At 46.2% G+C, this 22,973-nt stretch overlaps 1 protein-coding gene across 1 annotated transcript; it reads left to right on the top strand.

Annotated features, from left to right (window-relative positions):
* Positions 1–9,309: 9,309 nt before the first annotated feature.
* On the top strand, positions 9,310–20,986 carry LOC143956603 (serine protease inhibitor A6-like). Its single transcript, XM_077466816.1, has 4 exons — positions 9,310–9,934; positions 12,820–13,090; positions 17,238–17,388; positions 20,686–20,986. Exons 1-4 carry the CDS (start codon positions 9,310–9,312, stop codon positions 20,929–20,931), a joined length of 1,293 nt encoding a protein of 430 aa, XP_077322942.1. The 3' UTR covers positions 20,932–20,986.
* The last annotated feature ends 1,987 nt before the right edge of the window (positions 20,987–22,973 follow it).

The raw sequence follows: 22,973 nt of genomic DNA, 5'->3' as shown, positions 1-22,973 counted from the left end.
TACCAATGTTTCACAAAGATACAAGATGTAACTTGCAGTAATGCACAGAACTATAAGACGTTAAACTTGCAGTAATGCACACTACTATATGGCCCTAAACTTGCAGTAAGAAAATGCAAGATGCAAGAAAATCTCCAACAACCGGGATGAGTTTTTGAGTAAACGTGTTTCCTCGTTGGAGAGTAGAGGGAACATTCGGATGTGAGGTGTCCATTTGCTCACATGTTTGACATTTACTCTGTAATTATAAATACTTTGTTTCCAGTCTCATCATTTCTCTCTACACTGTGAGGTTTGATGTGTTGTCAGTGTTTCTTATCTCAGCCAGTTCATGCCCAAAAAGCTTGTACCTATTTAAAGCAATTGTATTGTTACTTTCTATCTAAAGAAAACTACAAAAAAACATTCTCCAGTATCAATGGGAGAAGAATCCTTCACATTAATGGGAAGAGGGGGAAGTGGCCTGTCATTAGTGGTTCCTGGGAGGAAAATAATGGCCCACATTGGTGGTCAGTGATCAGAAAAAATATCGGTGGTAGAATGAATACCAGACATCATTGACCATGGCAAGAAGAAAGCCTGGACATTGGTTGTTAGGACATTGTACTGCTAGAGGTGAGCAAATCAGTTCCTTTTTACAAACTAAAATCTTCAAATCCCTCTGTTACATTGGTGGTCAGTACAGGAGCATTTACACTGCCCACCAATTTAATGGGGGGTTTCTATACTGACTGACAATGTAACTAGGACATTTACACTGACCACCAAGGACGGGAGAACGGTTCGGACTGAACATTGGCTGTTCGGAAGATCTCTGAACAACTAAAAAAAATAAGGTAGTTTGACAGTTTGTTCGGCCCGCTGAACGACCACCATGCACTGCGCCGCCGCACAGTGCATTGAAAGCCCTGATTGGCTAAAGCCACGAAAGCTTCGCCCAAGCAGGGCACAGAGCACTGTCAGAGCCATGATTGGACACGTCACGATGACTGTATCCAATCATGGCTCGTTGCTCTTAATCCCGCCCCACACTATAAAAGTATTCTTTCTATAGCGGCCATTTGTAGTGTGATAGAGGTGTGGAGAGAGGTAGAACAGGGCTCTGTTCAGAGCGACTAGACAGTGTGCTATTCTGATTCTATTGTCAGTAGAATATCGGTTTGCATCTAGGGATAGTTCACTGTGGTTGTAGTGCGACCATTCATCTTTACATTAGTGTCAATTTAGCGGTAGGTCAGTCAGTGTGAGTGTAGTGACCGTTTAGCACAGTTTTTTTCTTTTCTGTGCCTCACTGCAAGTTTAACACCATATATTTCATTGCGTTTTTCTGCATGTTTAGCGTCTTATAGTTCTGTGCATTACTGCAAGTTTAACGCTGTTGTTTCATTGCGTTACTACAAGTTTAACACTGTATAGTTCTGTGTGTTACTGCAAGTCTAACGCCATATAGTTCTGTGCGTTATTGCAAGTTTAACGCTGTATGTTCAATTGCGTTACTACAAGTTTAACGCCATATATTATATTGCGTTACTGCAAGTTTAACGCCATATAGTTCTGTGCATTACTGCAAGTTCAACGCCATATAGCTCTTTGTGTTATACACCGTTAAACTTGCAGTATTTCATTGCATTACTGCAAGTTTAACGCCATATAGTTCTGTGCATTATTGCAAGTTTAAGGCTGTATGTTCAATTGCGTTACTACAAGTTTAAAGCCATATATTATATTGCGTTACTGCAAGTTTAACGCCATATAGTTCTGTGCATTACTGCAAGTTCAACGCCATATAGCTCTTTGTGTTACTGCAAGTTTAACGGTGTATATTTCATTGCATTACTGCAAATTTAACACCATATAGTTATGTGCGTTACTGCAAGTTTAGCAATGTATATTGCAGTATATTATAGAGTATCCGTGGAGTGTGTCTGTGTCATGAATACTTAAGTTATAGTGCACCAAACACCACTTTCCATTGATTAAAGTGCATCCATATTTACACATCTTTAGTACCTTTTGTTAAAGCGGTACTCCGGGACTCCGCGTTTTTTTTTTTTTTTTTAAAAGCCAGCAGCTACAAATACTGCAGCTGCTGACTTTTAAAATAGTGACACTTACCTGTCCAGCGCGCCCACGATGTTGGCACCCGAAGCTGATTTCTAGGTCATCTGTCGGGTCCTGCCGCCGCCATCTTGGGTATGGGAATCAGGAAATGGAGCCTTTCGGCTTCATTTCCCTTTTCCCTACTGTGCATGCGCGAATCGCGCTGCGCAATAAGGACGCTCCCCGCTGCCTCTGGGATCTGTGTGTTTCCCAGCAGGCAGCGGGGCACTTGCGGGAAGGGGCGGGCACTTGCGGAAAGGGGCGAAAGTTACGCCCCTTTCCGCAGAGAGCTATTCCGGAAGTGGGTGCAGTTACCTGGATTATCCAGGTAACTGCACCCCCCTCCCCCCTGAAAGGTGCCGATTGTGGCACCGGAGGGGGGGAGGGTTCCGATGAGCGGAAGGTCCACTTTAGGGTGGACCTCCGCTTTAATAAGCAACCCCCACTACCTCCATCATGTCTGGGAGGACAGCAAGGAGAGGCAGGTGTTCCCATGGCACTGTAAGGGGGTCAGCAGTGACTGTGTCCCCAGGCAAAGGTGGCCTTAGTCAGTCCTCAGGCAGGGCATCATTTCCTCTTAGTCCACAGTAGGGATGAGCTCAGGCGTGTTTGCATGGAACACGTGCAGAGCCCTCCAGGAAGTCTGCAGGGTGCTGCGCTAATCACAGGCATTGAGACATTGACCTGATGTGCGGCTGCAGAGATCGGGCAATGTCTCATTTCCTGTGATTAGCGAAGCACTGCGCCGACTTCGTGGCGGGCTCTGCACGTGTTCCATGGAAACACGCCTGACTTATCCCTAGTCCACAGCATGCAGAGGAGGTGGTGGACTGGCTTACTAAACTGTTCTCCTTCTCCTTCTCCCCCTCCTCATCCTCCTCCTCATCCTCCTCCCAGCCGCAGCATATTGCAAAGTTGTCCCCAGTGGTAATGAGGATGGAGGAGATGATGATGAGATTACTAACTCAACTTGGGTGCCGGATAGAGCAGAGGAGGAAAGTGAGGGTGAGGCACAACCCCAACAAGGCAGCCATCATGGAAGAGTAGAGAGCAGCCACCCTTTTCCATCACATTGTGGAGCTGTTATCTCCCGGCCCGCTTCCCACAGCTCAGCTGTCTGGCCCATTTTTAGTACACGTGTAGCCGATCGCACTGTTGCAATCTGTAAACTTCATCTCATACGCATCAAGTGTGGCAAAAACACTAACCATTTGGGTACTACATGCTTGACAAGTGATTTAACCTTCCACCACCCAGCTAGGGTTGCCACCTGTCCGAGATTCACACGGACAGTCCGATTTATTGTATATATCTAAATGTGTGTTTATACATGTATCTGATTGTGTATATCTAGGTGTGTATACATGTATCTCACTGTATTTTGCCTTGCAAAAGTATTCACCCCCCTTGGCTTTTTGCCTATTTTGTTACATTACAGCCTTTAGTTCAATGTTTTTTTTTTTTATCTGAATTATATGTGATGGATCAAAACACAATTGTCTAAGTTGGTGAAGTAAAGCTTGAAAAATATATACATAAAACTTTTTTTCAGAAATAAAAAAATGATAATTGGCATGTGTGTATGTATTCACCCCTTTTGTTATGAAGCCCATAAAAATCTCTGGTGCAACCAATTACCTTCATAAGTCACATAATTAGTGAGATGATGCCCACCTGTGTGCAATCCAAGTGTCACATGACCTGTCATTACATATACACACCTTTTTTGAAAGTCCCCAGAGTAGGGATGATGGTATAGCGAAGGGTGTTCCAGGTCCTTGCAGCACATCTGCTAGCAGCACACCACCAACTGTAGACTAAAGCAGGCACATTTTTCTGCCCCATCTTCTCTAGTAGAAAAAGAAAATGCAGTCCCTGTCAAACAGGTGTAGAAAACTTGTTCTTTGGATGTTGTTTGTGCCTATGAAACCTATACCATAAACATTCTTCCAGATCAAATAAACACCCACAACACTAGGCAGCCTAGAAGTTCTGCAGAGATTCCACATCCCAAAAACACTTAATCCTCGACATCGACATCAGGGGCTTCATAGCTGCTGGTAATCCAGGACTGATTAATTTTGATAAAAGTCAGATGGTCCAGGGAGTCTGTGGACAGACGCGTTTTATGATCAGTAACAAAACCTCCAGCAGCACTGAATGCCCATTCAGAAAGCACGCTGGATGGGCAACCCAGGAGTTCAATTGCATACTGGGCAAGTTCTGGCCAGTGGTCTATTCTCATGACCCAGTACTGTAAACCAGTGGAAAGCTCTCCATGTCTGTTTTCGCCCCTAGATAATCATCCACCATGTGATGCAGACACTGCAGATGGGATGTGGAAGCTGACAGCCCTAGGTGGCGAGGACGAAATAAATTCATAAATGCATCACTTAGGCAGCCGCATTCTCCGCCGCTCCTCTCTTGACCAACAGAAGCCTCAAAACTGTGTTTTCCGAGACACTGTAACCTACCAGAGCAGGGAAAAGCGTTTAATAAACTCCTCATTAAGGTGTCCTCAAGAGATTTAATCTTCTGCACTCTCTGTGGGGATGGGATGAGTACTGAGACTTTCCCCTTATAACGGTGGTCAAGGAGGGTTGCCAACCAATAGTGATCCTTTCCCTTTACTCCACGTATTCTTGGGTCCTTTCACAGGCTTTGAAACATGAGGGAGCACTAGCACCGCAAATTTGCGGAGGCTTGACAAGAAGACTCCTCGGGGTCACAGAGGATTACAGTATGTGGATTTGCCTCCTCCCAGCCACGTACTACTCCCAAGGGCTCTGGGGATAGAGAACAATCTCTAAGGCCACGTACACACGCGGGGACTGTTCGCCCAACTTTGTCCGTCAAACAGTTTCGGCAAACAGTCCGCTCAAAATTAGCATGGACGGACATGGCCACACACGACGTACGAACAGTTTGCTGAAACCGTGCGCGATGACGTGAACGGCACGTACGACGGGACGAAAAATACGACGTCCTATACACTGCATTATAACTTTCGGCGTGTAAAGCCTTTCTGAGCATGCGCGGAACTTAGTTTGTCGAACAAGCCTACACACGAGGGAACTGTTCGCTGAAACAAGGTTTCAGCGGACAGTTTTTCGGAAATTCCGAAAAACCTTGTTCAGCGGACTGTTCGCTGAAACTGTCCGCTGAAAGCCCACACACGAGCGGACTGTTTGCCGAAACACTGTTCAGCGGACAAAGTTGGGCGAACAGTCCCCGCGTGTGTACGCGGCCTTACTGTTTGATGTATGACTTCCTCTGCTTCACTGCCTCCGAAACTGCCAGAATCTTCCTCTTCCTCCTCCTCTCTCGATCTCTGGTGTGTTCTGTGGCATAAGAACTGTCAGGAAAGGTTCCATACACTGGTGATATTATCTGACATTTGGCATGCAGTACTGAGGCCTGCCAACAGGTGTCTCCTGGCAGTTTGGAACTGTTAGGAGAGCTTTCCCCTGCTGGTGTTATGTGATCTTTGGGCCGCAGTACTGGCCTCCACCAGCGGATGGATCCTGGCAGTATGGAGACGATATCACCTCCTGCAATCAGGCATCACCTGAGCCTGATTTCAGGAAATGGTATAAATACCCGGCAAAGCTCACACATCCTTGCCTTGGTATCGTCCTTGTGCCCTGACCTGATCGCTGGTCCCTGTATCCTGAACCTGAACCTGAACCTGAACCTGAACCTGTATTTGTACCTGTTCCTGCCAATCCTGTACTCCTGTTCCCCTGCAGGCTGATCCCTTCCTCCTGTATGTCTTGCTTCTTGCCCCCCCATCTGCTGATCTCCTGTTATGACCCTGGCCTGGCTAGACTATGATTCTGAAATCCCCTTTTGCTGTATATGCTGGTTAGTTTGTTGTCACTGTTTGGTTGTTTGGTTTATTTGCACTGTTTGGTATTGGTGGTGCGTTTATATTTATATGCTTTATCTTAATAAATGAAACGTACATATACATACAAGCCATATATGTCTCTGAAGTCACAAAATACAAATGCATAAGAAAGGATCAAATAGCAATATAATTCCCTTCGAATACCTCAACATAATAACAAGAATTGTTGAGAATACAATAAAAATAACCCGATCATAAACAGTTGTGTGCGTCTACAGCCCACCCCACACAAACCCCCCACACACAATGCATGGTGTGAGCTTAGGACGCCCACACAAACCACCCCCCAAACAATCACATGCATACCCATATCTGGAGAGAAATGGAGATGTATCCATAATCGGGAACATCCCGGTGAAAACAAACCCCATAATTTCACATAGATATACATGTACAGTATCTCACAAAAGTGAGTACGCCCCTCAAATTTTTGTAAATCTTCTCTCTTTTCATGTGACAACACTGAAGAAATGACACTTGTCTACAATGTAAAGTAGTGAGTGTACAGCTTGTATAACAGTGTAAATTTCCTGTCCCCTCAAAATAACTCAACACACAGCCATTAATGTCTAAACCGCTGGCAACAAAGGTCAGTACACCCCTAAGTGAAAATGTCCAAATTGGGCCCAATTAGCCATTTTCCCTCCCCGGTGTCATGTGACTCGTTAGTGTTACAAGGTCTCAGGTGTGAATGGGGAGCAGGTTTGTTAAATTTGGCGTTATCGCTCTCACTCTCTCATACTGGTTACTGGAAGTACAACATGGCACCTCATGGCAAAGAACTCTCTGAGGATTTGAAAAAAAAAAGAATTGTTGCTCTACATCAGGGGTGTCCAAACTTTTTTCAAAGAGGGCCAGATTTGATGAAGTGAACATGAATGAGGGCCGACCATTGAACAATTCAAATTCTGCCTGCGTGTTCGTTCAAGCACTAATACACTGCCCAGCATGAATTCTCTTGCCTCTGCTCTTTAGAGGTACCATTAATTCTTATACCCCACACATTGGAAAACATGGGGTGCTTTTGGTGCAGTTCAATAAAAGAAAAAAAAAAAGATCGGGGACTTCTTTCCCTGCATTTTTGTGGGTAGGGAAGCCCATTGGAATGAGTGAGCTTCCCTACACGCAGCCACACAGATGTGAACCAAGGGCTTGTTCACATGTCCGGTTGGAGGGGCAGTAAAACGACATGGTTAAGCTGTTTTTACCACCCCCAATTTCTCCCCCTTTAGCTGCAGAGGGAAAAGCTGGGGGTGTACACATGATTTGGCTGCAGCTGGAGGTATACCCAGGGTGAATGGGCCTGCACTGCAACTACCCCGCAACTGTGTGGATTGCACAGTTGCGGTATAGTGATGCTGCATTTACGGGCTTAAAACAGGTGGTGAGGAGGCAACATAATGCCTCTTTACCACCTTCCAAATGCCTCTGAAAAGCGATCTGTGCATGGATTGCTTTGCAGAGGAGCAGCAATCCTGGCTGCTATCACACACAAGTCTTACAAAAGCAGTTCTGATGGTACAGGAATGGGGGGGGTCTGGATTAAAAGTAACACACAGACACATGCAGACAAATGCACGCACACACATACATACAGACACACATACAGACACACATACAGACACACATACAGACATACATACATACAGACACACAGACGTACAGACATACAGACACACATACAGACACACAGACATACAGACATACAGACACACAGACACACAGACATACAGACAGACATACATACAGACACACAGACATACAGACATACAGACACACATACAGACATACAGACACACATACAGACATACAGATACACATATAGACATACAGACACATGGCCACACACATGAATAAAGCACTTTTAAAACTAATTTAGCTTGTAGCATAGTACAGTACCTTTCCAGCTTCCTCATTCAGCCGGGTACTGCACTGTAGGGGGAAGCAGAGAGCACAGCACACTCCTCTGCACTTTACTTTCTCTTTTGGGGCTGAGGAGCTTCTCACAGTGCCGATGTACAGCTCGGCAGGGGATCGCTCACCTGGCAGCCCTGATAGCCAGGCGGGCCATTCAAAACCGGACTTTGGACATGCCTGCTCTACATAAAGATGGCCTAGGCTATAAGAAGATTGCCAAGACCCTGAAACTGAGCTGCATGCGTGTTTTGTACTTTGGACTTTTGTGTGACAGTCTGGTGTACACACGATACGAAAATCTGACAACAGACCGTTGTCCGCCGAAAATTTACTAGCCTGCCATCCAACGTTTGTCGGCGGAAAGCTGGACAACAATTGTCTGATGGAGCATACCAACAGTCAGATTTTAGGCCAACGGTCCATCATCACACAATTCCCGTCTGGACATCCGATCGTGTGTATGAGGCTTTAGTGGATAAACCCCCCCCCATCTGTCTCTGGACAGGTTCACTTTATGGTGGACTGACACCCTCACCAAATATCACGAAGAAGCAAACCTCCCTCTGTCCTTCACAATGTTGGACACCATCCAGAGTCGGGTTGGGTCATTGTGATCTTGTGGTAAATCTGATTAGCAAACATTTCATGGCCAATATAAACCTAAAATTCACAGAGATTTGTGTTTCTGCAGAGGACAAGCGAGCTCATCTATAATAGTAAGTTCTACTTTCATTTATATTATGATAGACTGATTGATTTTGTTTTCCAAAGCCGTGTAGGCTCATGCTGTCCATGTACTGGATGGAGACCCCGAGAAGAAGTCAATTGTAAATGTATCTAGAGAAATTGTAGAAAGCAATAGGAGAGAGAGAGATCACCCTTTCCTCTCCAGGATCCGATTCCCCTTGCTTGTCAGCTGCCCAATCCCCTTGCTGAACTAATGGGACCCGGGCCCCAGACAGGAGGCCTGACTGTACCCCCCTATTAGCGGCCCTGAAAACCTGGAAAAGGGCTTCTGGCTAGGGCCGGAAAAGGGTCCACCTATGTTATATATTTCAACCACAAATTTATTTATTTTAAAATTCAAAGAATAATCACTTTATGGTAGATCCATATGAACCAACGTTTATTTCAATCGGTGCAGTGCATCACACACATCAGGACCTTTAAAGCATAGGGTGTGAAAGGAAACTTGTAAGGGTTTCAAAGGACTTCATATCAAATAACTTTTCCCAAGCCATAGGCAGGGAGAATGCATCTTTGAACCTGGGCTTTGGACCCCATTAGAGGGTGGTAGACCCTTTTGGAAAAAGTTATATGGAGGATAACTGGCGAGAGTTCCAAAGGACCCATTTTTAGAAGTTTACTGGTAATAACTCAACATGTATTTTGTTTTACAGAGGTGTCGGTGTGAAAGAAAGATGAAGATTCTTCTTCTCCTCCAGTTGTTCATCTCGCTGATCCTTGCAGCTGGCCCTTGCAAACCCAACCAAGGACGCAGCTACAACCTTTTCTGGGAATGCCTGGTGGCAGAGGTATCTGAATCTCAAATGGACTTTGCCTTGAGGGTTTATCAACACATTTCAGCACCAACGATGAGACCCCCACCAAACCTATTAATTTCACCGATCAGCATCTACACAACCTTTTCCATGCTGGCTCTCGGTGCCCGATCAAGAACTCACAAGGAAATTCTCATCGCCTTAGGCCTGGAGGACACCGTGACCGACGAGGAGCTGCATGATGCCAATAGAAAGCTCCTTCAAGTGTTAAGTCAGCCAGCCAATGACATGGAATTCAAGGATCATAAAGAGGTCTTCATAGATGAGTCGGCAAAGATTTTACCAGAATACAAACAGAACATGGCTCAATACTACAACGCCTCCATTAGTACCATCAACTTCAATAACCCTGAGAATACAGAGAAAACAATATTTAAGCTTGTGAGTGACAGAGCAGACAATAAGAAACAGAATATGGTTTTCCTAGACTATGCAAGCTTCCAAGGTAAGTCCATTTTACTGTTGACTGCAGAAAAGAGATTTTGAAACCTGATTCCCCCGTACACACGAGCGGAATTTCTGTCGGAAAAAATCTTGGATGGTTTTTCTGTCGGAATTCCACTCAAGCTTGGCTTGCCTACACACAGGTCACACAAAAGTTCTCTGAACTTTCGACCTTCAAGAACGTACGTTCACGTGACGTACCACAGTACGACGAGCCGAGAAAATTAAGTTCAATGCTTCCGAGCATGCGTCGAGTTGTTTCCGAGCATGCGTAGGAATTTTGCACATCGGAATTTGTACAGAGGATTGGAATTTCCGATCTGAACTTTTTCCGACCGGAAAATTTAAAAACATGATTTTGCTGGCGGAATTTCCGATCGTGTAGATATTAACCGTTGCTGCACAGGAATCATATACAGATGGATATAGAAAAGCTGCAAGACGAAATCAGTGGGCTCCTGATTCACATCACAGTCGGTGATCTCATTGAGACTTGCCAGTTGACCGGGGCCTCCAAAGCAAGTATGGCGAAAGGTAAAACCCGGTGCCCCTACATGCGGCTAGTCAATGAGGTGATCAGATGAACTGGTCGAGACTGAAAGTGAAGAGGCGGTGACACGATTTCTCCAAGCCACGAAGAGGCTTCCGAGCGTACGTTGACTTGTTTTCCGAGCATGTGTGTCTTTTTTGCGCATCGGAATTGCATACAGACGAATGGAGTCTCCGTCAAGAACTTTTCCGTCAGAAAAATAGAGAACCAGCTCTCAATCTTTTGCTGGCGGAAATTCAGACAGAAAACGTTGGATGGAGCGTACACACAGTCGGAATATCCAACCAAAAGCTCCCATCACACTTTTTTTTGACAGAAATTCCCGAAATTTGTGTGTACGGGGCATAAGATGTCACATCAACCATTGTACTAACTTTTTCAAGAGCCTATCACAAAAGACACTTGTAGGCCAGTGTTTGTATCATGGTTACGTGATAGTTTATGTTTTCGGGGGGTTTTATTGGAGATGTGCAAAGAGAGATCACACAAATACGTTTAGATATAACGTTTCAGTAACCGCTTCAGCAGCCGGAAGATTTGGCTGCTCAGTGACCGGGCCATTTTTTTGCGATTCGGCACTGCGTCAATTGTTTAACTGGCGATTGCGCAGTCGCCCGACGTTGTACCCAAACAAAATTGACGTATTTTTTTCCCCACAAATAGATCTTACTTTTGGTGGTATGTATTTATTTTATTTTTTGCTCTATAAACAAAAGAAGAGCAACAGTTTTACACAATATTTTGTGCTTTTTGCTGTAATAAATATCCCCAATTTTTGTTATAAAAAGCTAATTTTTTTCTTCAGTTTTCCTCATTAATTCTTCTAAATATTTTTGATAATAAAAATCACAATAAGCGTGTATTGATTGGTTTGCGCAAAAGTTATAGCGTCTACAAAATAGGGATAGTCTTATGGCATTTTTATTATCTTTTTTTTTTTTTACTAGTAATGGCAGCGACCTGCGATTTTTATCGGGTCTGTGACATTATGACGGACACTCCGGACACTTTTGACAAATTTTTGGGACAATTATACAGCGATCAGTGCTATAAAAATGCACTAATTACTGTGTAAATGTCACTGTCAGGGAAGGGGTTAACACTAGAGGGTGAGCAAGGGGGTTAACTGCGTTCCCTGGTATGTGTTCTAACTGTAGGGGAAGGGGGCTGACTATAGGAGATGACAAAACGTTGTTCCTAGCTAGTAGGAACTCGTGATCTGCCTCTCTGTCACGTACCTGGTGGGTGAGCCTGACATGTGGGGAAGGCCTCTTGTATGGCTCCGGTTCGCTGAGAGTGGGACAGCAGGCTCAAGAGCAGAGCATGGCAGGGTAAGAGTACCTATGATCAGTCCAGAAGTCTGTACAAGTAGAGGCCAGGAACTCCCGAACAGGAAGCTGGAACACCGCAGGTAGCAGGCTGGAGAGACGGCAGATGGCTGGCAGACTTGGCAGAAGACAGCCAGAGGTGCACCACTGGAAACTGGAGCTTGAAGAAGGCTGGGCGGCAAGGAGCAGGGTCAGACGGGCCGGGCTGACAACAGACGGGCAGATGAGGCAGCAGGCAGGAGCGTAGTCAGGTCACAGGCAGGCTTCGGCAACAGACGGGCAGATCAGGCATAAACAGCAGGCAGAGGTGTAGTCGGGTCACAGGCAGGTTCGGCAACAGATGCTGGGTAACAGGAACTGGAGACAGAGATCAGTCCGTGGGAAGCCGGAGATCCGGGCAGGAGGCGGGCAGAGGTAGTCGGGAGCAAGCCGGATCGGTATCAGTAGTCCTACACACAGCAATCAGGATTCAGGTAACGCTGTAGACCAAGCAGCAACTTGTCAATCTAGACTCTCCGTTTAAATAGACTAACTGGCGCCAGTTCTGATGACAGGTGCGCGCATATGGACGAGTGATTGCGCATGCGCATTTACAGATGCGCCAGTGGCCGTTCTGGCCACTCTTGGTTGGCACCTGCGCACAGGTATGCGCCTGGCAGCTGTAGTCTGCAGATGTCTTCCCTGGCACTCTCCTCCTAACAGAACAAGAACTGGGGTAGGCCTCTCATGGGAGCCACACTTGGCACCCAATGAGGAGGAGAACATGGAGGAGCATGGAGGAAGTACCACCCACCTACCCTCCCACTTTTATCTAGAGAGCCGTACTAAGCCTACCCTTCTTTCCACCCAGCTCATCCATTCATAGAAGCCGTACTACAACTTTCTACGAATTAAACATTATCTATAAATGGAAGATGGGTGGATGATTGAAAGGTCCACCCCCTCCATTCATAGATCCCAAATAAATTATAGTTTACATTTAAAACAACCATCTTTTGTTTCCTTCGGGTAAATGGCAATCGGAATTTCACAAAGAAAATACAGAGAAGAGAAACTTCATGTTAAATGAGGAAAAAACAAAGATAGTGCCAACGATGCACCAGCAGGGAATGTATAAGACGTACAAGGACACGGAGGTGGAATGTGATGTGGTGGAAGTGCCATACGTGGGTAACATATCCCTTCTCGTCATCGTACCAAAACTGGGTGATATAGACCGTGTGGGACAAACACTGACCCCCCAGAGGATAAAAAACTACTTTAGTTTCATGAAAACCAGGTATACATGAGAGTTATGTAGTAGAATTTCACATTAACCAATATATATTTTATGTTCTTATTATTATTAATATTATTATTATTATTATTATTATTATTATTATTATAATAATAATAATATTATATAGTAGTGGTTTTATCAATATTATTATTCAATAAGTAAAGCAATAGTTAGTAATCTTTAATAATGTATACTATGTTTTCCATAGATTTAGAAAGACTTAATTTAAAATGTTGAACTTTAGATGACCTCTCTGCTTCTTTCTCATACTTTTTACAAGATGGTTTACTGGGTGAAAGTTCATTAGGATAGTTCATTTTTAGTTTTTAAGTAAGCGCTAATTAGAAAAGAAAACACTTGACAGCAGATAAATCACAGAGATAAGATAAGAACATATTATACAGGTGGTCTAGAAATAATTATGTGGAATATGGGAAAGTTATGTACAGTACATTAATTAACCCCTTCCTGACCAGAGCACTTTTTGCGATTCGGCACTGCGTTGTTTTAACTGACAATTGCGCGGTCGTGCGATGTGGCTCCCAAACAAAATTTACGTCCTTTTTTTTCCCTCAAACAGAGCTTTCTTGGTGGTATTTGATCACCCCTGCGGTTTTTATTTTTCGCGCTATAAACAATAAAAGAGCGTAAATGTTGAAAAAAAAAATCACATTATTTTTTACATTTTGCTATAATAAATATCCTCCAAAATATATATAATTTTTTTTCTTCAGTTTAGGCCGATACGTATTCTTCTAGATATTTTTGGTAAAAATAAAGAAATCGTAATAAGCGTTTATTGATTGGTTTGCGCAAAAGTTATAGCGTTTACAAAATAGGGGATAGTTTTATGGCATTTTAAGTAATAATTTTTTTTCTACTAGTAATGGCAGCGATCAGCGATTTTTATCATGACTGCAACATTATGGCGGACACATCGGACATTTTTGACACATTTTTGGGACCATTGTCATTTATACAGCAATCAGTGCTATACAAATGCACTGATTCCTGTGTAAATGACACTGGCAGTGAAGGGGTTAACCACTAGGGGGCAGGATAAGGGTTAAGTGTGTCCTGGGGCGTGTTTCTAACTGTGGGGGGGCATGGCTACATGTGACCTGTTACTGTTCATAGCTCCCGATCACAGGGAGCAGAGATCAGTGACACCGTCACTAGGCAGAAAGGGGAGATGCTCGTGTACATTAGCATCTCCCCATTCTTCCTCCCAGTGAGGCAATCGCGGGTATCCCCGCGGCGATCGAGTCCGAGGGACCATCGACCTGACTCACTGAGGTCCTGGCCGCCGGTGGCACGCATGCGATGGCACGGCGGAAAATTTATAGGGACGTACCTATACGCCCATTTGCCCAGCCATGCCATTCAGCCGATGTACATTGGCGTGCGCTGGTCGGGAGCCGGTTAAGTTTGACAGGGTCAAACAGAGGTCTGCTGGGGCCCTCATTAAAACTGTTAAAATACATTGAATAAGAAAATACTGATATATGTATATATTAATAATTAGACAATATTGAATAAAGTCATTGGCTTTGTATGGAAATTGTATCGTAATCGTTTGTAATCATTTGTATGGGAGTCGTAAATCTGTCTTATCAGGACAAGGAGGGTTTGATTTAACACAGCTGGGTGCCTTACTGTGTCTCTACACAGGTGTTTTAATTGGACAAAAACAGTTATTAATCACTTTAATGAACATGGGCATGTCTATTCTGTTGGAAGGGAAGACCGTCGGACCTTTTCTGCTGGAAAGTCACACGGCATAAGAATGTTAAGTGGACGGACAGAACCAAATAGCTTATTTTGTACAGAATTAACTAAAGGGAAGAATACATGACATAAACTATACAGTACGGTTCAGTGTAGTACAAATACAGTGACAGTATCTGGGTATCCCTCGGGATTTGTCCTCTCTGACAAGGAGGTTGGGTGCATCGATCTGTTAGTCCAAGTGGTCAGCGTCAGCCACATTATTATTATGCAGGTTTTTTATGGCCCCAACAGTTTACGCAGCGCTTTACAATATAAAAGGAGACAATATAGTTACAATACAAAAAAATACAAGATGATTAAGAGGGCCCTGCTCAGAAGAACTTACAATCTAATAGGGTGGGGGTTGTAACTGTAGGGGAATGAGCTGATGGAAGTGGTAGGAGATTAGTTGGAGACGTGATAGGCTTCCCTGAAGAGATGAGTTTTCAGGGATCGCCTGAAGGTAGCAAGAGACAGGTGGAGGTAGCGAGTTCCAGAGGATGGGAGAGGCTCTGGAGAAATCCTGGACAGGAGCATGGGAGGAGGAGACAAGGGAGCTTGAGAGTAGGAAGTCTTGAGAAGAGCGGAGAGGATGGTTTGGGTGATATTTGGAGACGAGGTTGGTGATGTAGCTCGGGGCAGATTTGTGAATGGCTTTGTATGTTGTGTTTAGTATTTTGAATTTAATTTGCTGGGTGATTAGGAGCCAGTGTAGGGATTGGAGGAGAGGGTTGGTAGAGGGTTCTATTGGGGTATTGGAGGCATTGCCCACACCCCCGACTTCGGGGGTCTTATTCCGACTTCTTCCGCTCTTCGGTTTTTCTGCTAGGCTCCTCCGCTATCTTCTTCCAGCTCTTTTACTAGCGTTGGCCCGGTCTTCTCATTCGCCACTGTCGCCACCACCTTCTTCTTCTTCTAGTCTGCTGGAAAAGTTTGGTCGTGTGTGGGCAAGTCCACTCGTTTGAAAATTCCTGTGCCAACATTTTACCCCCCTAACAAAAAAAAAAAGATAATGGCCAGGTCCTAAAAGTCCACTGAACTGTCAGTTTACATCTTCTAAGTACATTCCCGGTCCATCCTCACAGAAAGTGTGCAAAGTCCTACAGTGCCAAGCAGCCACAGCTGAAAAGGGGCAGTAGAGAAGCCAGTTCCCTGCCAGAATGCTGCAGAGAAGAGACCTATACTTAAATTCAGTTTACCAGTCAGACAAGACCGTGTTGTGTAAATCCTAGGACTGGATTGGCAGAACTACAAATTCCTTGGAAGGCAGAACAGCTTTAATATATGTGTTTTTTTTATGTCTGTACTTTATGTTCAGCTTTAAATTATAACTAAAGGCAACTTTTTTTTTAGTTTTGGAAGAGGGATTAGAACCCCTGTTGGGTTTATATTGGGTCTTGCGCCCTCAATAGGGAGGTTCACCCTCTCTATTTGTCCTGGGACTAATATCACCGAGAGTAAAAGTGAAAGAAAACGCTACGTTTTGGGTTGTGACCAAAACAGGAACAGAGAGGGACCAACTAGGTAAAAAGGGAGGGAAAAGGGGGGGGGAGTGGAAAGGAATACCCGGTCATCCCTCGCCCGGGGCGTGGTAAGGCGTGCGGAATTCACTGTGCGGTGGACAGAACATTAAGGTAGGTATCGGTATGCTCTAAATAATTCCACGGTCTCCAGGTTTTGGGAACATACCTCTTCCCTGTTATGCAGAGTGCCTGTATGCCCGCGTGCACACAACCGGACTCTTCCACAGCAAAGTTCCAACGGAACGAATCCGCCGGACAATTCAGTCATGTGTGGGCTCCATCAGACCTTTTCCGTCCCAAAAATCTGACGCACTTTAGAAATAGAACATGTTTAAATTTTTTTCGCTGGAACTCCGCCGGACCCAGTTCCTAGCGGGAAACCCGTTCGCATGTATGCTAGTCCGACGGACGAAAACTGACGCTAGGACAGCTATTGGCTACTTGCTATGAACATATTTATTCAGGTCTGGTCGTAAGTCGTCACGTTTCGCGTCCATCGGACTTTGGTGTGTTTGTGTGTGGCCATTCATTCGGAAAGTCCTCCAAAAGTCCGTCTGACCTAGTCCGTTGAAAAATCCGGTCGTATGTATGCGCCATTAGTTCTTCCATGTCTCGTAAATTGTTGACTTTAGTGAACCACAGAGCTTCTGTAAGGGGGGTCAGCATCTCTCCACAGAAGTCGGATGCAGGCCTTATTGGCGTTTAGGAGTTGCATTGTGAGAAAAAATCCGTTACTTTCTGATTGGCTGATGGGGGTTGCTGTAGATTGCAAACAATTTATGCTGCATTGGGAGAGCTTGGGATTCCAGTTGGGATTGCTGACACAGACACTGATGTGTATTTTTCCTTTACAGTATGTTGGACCTCTACCTACCCAAAGTCTCTTTTGACCATCTGTTCAGTCTGAAATATATAATGTCCCTCATGGGCATGGAAAGCCTGTTCTCCAGTGAAGACGCCGACTTCTCCGGGATCTCAAAGGATGGAAAGATACAACTTGCCGATGTAGGTGTGAGAAGATGAGCTCGGTATCTGTTCTACGTCCAATTTACACGACATTCGTTCAATGAATTTACATACAATGGACTTTTGAAGTCCCAACATCACAACAAATATTTAACCAAAATATAGCTGTTTTATTCGGAACATTAAGAACAGCAATATACACTATATTACCAAAAGTTTGACGCAAAGTTTTCGCGAACGTAATGAGGTGGGGAGGGAAGGCTCCTTGATGGAGGTGGGGAGGAAGGATCATTGGTGGAGGCAGGGAGGGAAGGCTTGGTGATGGAGTTGGGGAGGAAAAGCTCATCAATGGAGGTAGGGATGGAAAGCTAATTGATGGAGGTGTGGAGGGAAGGCTCATTGATGGAAGTGGGAAGGGAAGGCTCATTGATGGAGGTGAGAAGGAAAGGCTCAATGATGGAGGTGAGAAGGGAAGGCTCAATGATGGAGGTGGGGAGGAAAAGCTCATCGATGGAGATGGGGAGGGAAGGCTCATTGATGGAGGTGGGGAGGGAAGGCTCATTGATGGAGTTGGGGAGGGAAGGCTCATTGATGGAGTTGGGGAGGGAAGGCTCATTGATGGAGTTGGGGAGGGAAGGCTCATTGATGGAGGTGGGGAGGGAAGGCTCATTGATGGAAGTGGGGAGGGAAGGCTCATTGATGGAGGTGGGAAGGGAAGGCTCAATGATGGAGGTGGTGAGGAAAAGCTCATCGATGGAGGTGGGGAGGGAAGGCTCATCGATGGAGGTGGGGAGGGAAGGATCATTGATGGAGGTGGGGAGGGAAGGCTCATTGATGGAGTTGGAGAGGGAAGGTTTTTTGATGGAAGTGGGGAGGGAAGGCTCATTGATGGAGGAGGGGAGGGAAGGCTCATTGATGGAGGTGGGGAGGGAAGGCTCATTGATGGAAGTGGGGAGGGAAGGCTCATTGATGGAGGTGGGGAGGAAAAGCTCATCGATGGAGGTGGGGAGGAAAAGCTCATCGATGGAGGTGGGGAGGGAAGGCTCATCGATGCAGGTGGGGAGGGAAGGCTCATTGATGGAGGTGAGGAGGGAAGGCTTGTTGATGGAGGAGGGGAGGGAAGGCTCATTGATGGAGGTGGGGAGGGAAGGCTCATTGTTGGAGGAGGGGAGGGAAGGCTCAGTGATGGTGGTGGGGAGGAAAAGCTCATCAATGGAAGTGGGGAGGGAAGGCTCATTGATGGAGGTGGGGAGGGAAGGCTCATTGATGGAGGTGGGGAGGGAAGGCTAACTGATGGAGGTGGGGAGGGAAGGCTCATTGATGGAGGTGGGGAGGGAAGGCTAATTGATGGAGGTGGGGAGGGAAGGATAATTGATGGAGGTGGGGAGGGAAGGCTTGTTGATGGAGGTGAGTAGGGAAGGCTTGTTGATGGAGGTGAGGAGGGAAGGCTAATTGATGGAGGAGGGGAGGGAAGGCTCATTGATGGAGGACGGGAGGGAAGGCTCATTGATGGAGGTGGGGAGGGAAGGCTCATTGTTGGAGGAGGGGAGGGAAGGCTCATTGATGGAGGTGAGGAGGGAAAGCTCATTGATGGAGGTGGGGAGGAAAAGCTCATCGATGGAGGTGGGGAGGGAAAGCTAATTGACGGAGGTGGAGAGGGAAGGCTCATTGATGGAGGTGGGGAGGGAAGCTCATTGATGGAGGTGGGGATGGAAGGCTCATTGATGGATGTGGGGAGGGAAGGCTCGTTGATGGAAGTGGGGAGGGAAGGCTCGTTGATGGAAGTGGGGAGGGAAGGCTCGTTGATGGAAGTGGGGAGGGAAGGCTCGTTGATGGAAGTGGGGAGGGAAGGCTCGTTGATGGAAGTGGGGAGGGAAGGCTCATTGATGGAGGTGGGGAGGGAGGATAATTGATGGAGGTGGGGAGGGAAGCTCATTGATGGAAGTGGGGAAGAAAAGCTTATTGATTGAGGTTGGGAGGAAAGATCATTGGGGGAGGCAGGGAGGGAAGGCTTGTTGATGGAGGTGGGGAGGAAAAGCTCATTGATGGAGGTGGGGAGGGAATACTCATTGTTGGAAGTAGGGAGGGAAGACTCACTGATGGAGGTGGGGAGGAAAAGCTCATTGATGGAGGTGGGGAGGAAAAGCTCATTGATGGAGGTGGGGAGGGAAGGCTCATTGATGGAGATAGGGAGGGAAGGCTCATTGATGGAATTGGGGAGGGAAGGCTAATTGATTGAGGTGGGGAGGGAAGGCTAATTGATGGAGGTGGGGAGGGAAGCTCACCGATGGAGGTGGGGAGGGAAGGCTCATTGATGGAGGTGGGGAGGGAAGGCTCATTGATGGAGGTGGGGAGGGAAGCTCATTGATGGAGGTGGGGAGGGAAGCTCATTGATGGAGGTGGGGAGGGAGGGCTCATTGATGGAGCTGGGGAGGGAAGCTCCTTGATGGAGGTGGGGAGGGAGGGCTCACTGATGGAGGTGGGGAGGGAAGGCTGATTGATGGAGGTGGGGAGGAAAGATCATTGGGGGAGGCGGGGAGTAAAGATCATTGGTGGAGGTGGGGAGAGAAGGCTCTTTGAAGGAGGTGGGCAAGGTTGGCTTGTGCAGTCCGATCCAATGAAAGAGCTACTGGAGTTTACATTTCTGAAAAAGTGAATGCTGGTTCTACTAGCAAGGTGTCAGAATACACAGAACATCATAGTTTGTTGTATATGGGGGCTGCGTAGCTGCAGACTGGTCAGGGTACCCAGGCTGACCCGTGTCCACAGCCAAAAGTGCCTATAATGGGCACGTGAGCATCAGAACTGGACCAGATGGACAGGCGTGTCACTTACCTGGCGGAGAGATGGTGCCAGGATGCAGTGTGTGAAGAAGGCAAGCCGGCTGGGGCAGTGCGATGCTTTGTCTAGTGGAGTCCATGACTCGATGGGTCAGGGTTGTTTTAGTACCAAAAGGGGAACCTACTTATACACTGCTTGAGAGGTTAGGCCACTGTTTTTCCATGAAGTCTACACAGAGCTTGATTTTAAAATGTCAGACATCCCTTCTCTGTCCTTGAGATTTAATACAAATTCTGTTCAGTGGCTGCGTTTAAATTCTGTTATAAGCCTATATAAGTTATAAGTCCTAAAGGACCCCAAAAAAAGTTTTTTGGCCAGACATACACTTTAAATTCATTTTTTTTTTTTGTTGCAATGAATGTTATTAACACTCTTCTCCATACATATCTGTGATTTATCTTAGTTCTCAAATTAGTTTTTTTATTAAGGATGTATTTTTTATATTTTGTAGTCATTTCCCTTTTTATAGGTTTGTTCCTTTACTTGTGTTGACAGATTTACCACCAGTCTTCTACCAACATTGAAGAGTTAGAAGCAGTGGCGAGCGGAGTGACTGATACCCGAGTATACTACAACTTGAACTTGAATTCAAACCCCGAACTCAAAGCTGACCGTCCGTTCCTCATGCTGATCTACCACAAAGTTACCCAAACCATTCTCTGGATCGGCCGAGTCAAGGACCCATCTTTGGCGGGAATACCGGGGGAAGAGGAAGGAACGAATGTAAAAAGGCAGATATGAACCGCTATACAAAATGAAACCATTCTGCTCATAATAAAGTGAAGGTGCCGAACAATTTCTGCTTTGTGTTTTTCTCTGGATCACGTTCGTGTTCATAAGTGAGGGAGATACAAGCCGGTAACAGGTGAGCTTTAGAGGTGACCCAACAGGGTGGTGTAGAGGAAGTAAAAATGGGCTCAAAATGTTTATAATAAAGCATCCAGATAGTTTTGGGGACCCCAGGTGATGCTGTACAAAATGAAAACAAACTAAACTATAAGCCCTGACCAGAAGAAGCGTGCATTATGTCCTGACTAGTTATGAGCAGAACATACATAAAGTTCAGGTAACGACACTGAAAACCCTTGAAGGAGCTGAATGTTGATTAGTGATGGACGAACTTCCGACGGGACATTTCGCTAACGCGGACCGCGAACGCGGCCGATAGTTCGCGAACCGTAACGTTCGCGGCGGGCCCCATTGACTTCAATGGGAGGCGAACTTTGCAAACCTACAGGTCAAATTTGCAGCCACAAAATAATTACTAGCTGTGCAAACATAGTCCCACCACATGGCCAATGACATAACACATGTATGAGGTGAATCTGGGATCGACAACTACAAGCATTCTTTTTTTATATGGGAAATTGTTGTGACAATTCAGGACTGTGGAGCGCATGAAGGCAATGGAGGAGAGGGAAGGTCAGGGACCAGGGTAGGCAAAGAAGAGGGTGCAGGAGATGATCACCAGCAGCGTCACATACAGCAATGACACCTGCACCGTGATAGAGTCATCTGACAACAGCACCGTGATAGAGAGCACTGACATCAGCAGCATGACATAAAGCACTAACACCAGCACCGTGATATACAGCACTGACAGCAGCACCGTGATAGAGAGTACTGACATCAGCACCGTGATATACAGCACTGACACCTGCACCGTAAGCAGCCCCAGGAGGAAGTCAGCATAGCACAGGAATGGTGGGAGCCCCTCATAATGAGCATAGCACAGGGATGGTGGGAGTCCCTCATAATGAGCATAGCACAGGGATGGTGGGAGCCCCTCATAATATGCACAGCAGAGGTACAGCCCCAGGAGGAAGTCAGCACAGCACAGGGATGGTGGGAGCCCCTCATAATAAGCAGCCCCAGGAGGAAGTCAGCACAGCACAGGGATGGTGGGAGCCCCTCATAATAAGCAGCCCCAGAAGGATGTCAGCATAGCACAGGGATGGTGGGAGCCCCTCATAATAAGCAGCCCCAGGAGGATGTCAGCATAGCACAGGGATGGTGGGACCCCCTCATAATATGCACAGCAGAGGTACAGACCCAGGAAGAAGTCAGCACAGCACATGGATGGTGGGAGCCCCTCATAATAAGCAGCCCCAGGAGGATGTCAGCATAGCACAGGGATGGTGGGAGCCCCTTATAATAAGCAGCCCCAGGAGGATGTCAGCATAGCACAGGGATGGTGGGAGCCCCTCATAATATGCACAGCAGAGGTACAGCCCCAGGAGGAAGTCAGCACAACACAGGGATGGTGGGAGCCCCTCATAATAAGAAGCCCCAGTAGAAATATGACACCGCTCAATCTCTTCAGGAGGGTACGGGCATATAGTACGGTGTGCTTTTTTTGAACAAGGAAGTGAGCCAAATGAAGAAAGAAGGTCTGTGTGCTCGATTAAAAAAATTGTTTATAGACATATACATGGTCTACTGGTCACATGTGTTGAATTCCCCCAAGATCCATGCCTCATTCATTTTTAGAAATGTGAGGTAGTTAACACTGTCGTGAGCTAGGCGAGTGCTCTTATCGGTCACGATCCCCCCTGCTGCGCTGAACGTCCTTTCAGACAGGACACTGGATGAGGGGCAAGCCAACAGTTCGATTGCAAATTGGGCAAGCTCTGGCCAGAGGTCAAGCCTGCCCACGCAGTAGTCCAGGGGTTCATCACTCCTCAGAGCGTCCACATCGGCCGTTAACCCGAAGTAGTCGGACACCTGACGGTCTAGGCGTTCCCTGATGCTGGATCCGTATGACACCTGTCGATGGGTCGGCT

This window comes from Lithobates pipiens, unplaced genomic scaffold, assembly GCF_037356315.1.
Source record: "Lithobates pipiens isolate NorthernLeopardFrog02 unplaced genomic scaffold, aLitPip1_a1.2 Scaffold_37, whole genome shotgun sequence".
NCBI classification, from domain to species: domain Eukaryota; kingdom Metazoa; phylum Chordata; class Amphibia; order Anura; family Ranidae; genus Lithobates; species Lithobates pipiens.
Note: the sequence above shows the minus strand (reverse complement) of the source record. Positions and strands in the feature narration are given on the sequence as shown.

Excerpts from the sequence above, each read along its gene's own strand:
- LOC143956603 (XM_077466816.1), top strand. The coding sequence starts at position 9,310 with ATGTATTTTGTTTTACAGAGGTGTCGGTGTGAAAGAAAGATGAAGATT. Across the intron at positions 9,935-12,819 it reads AGACTATGCAAGCTTCCAAG|GTAAATGGCAATCGGAATTT; the intron begins GTAAGTCCATTT and ends TGTTTCCTTCGG. Across the intron at positions 13,091-17,237 it reads TTTAGTTTCATGAAAACCAG|TATGTTGGACCTCTACCTAC; the intron begins GTATACATGAGA and ends TTTCCTTTACAG.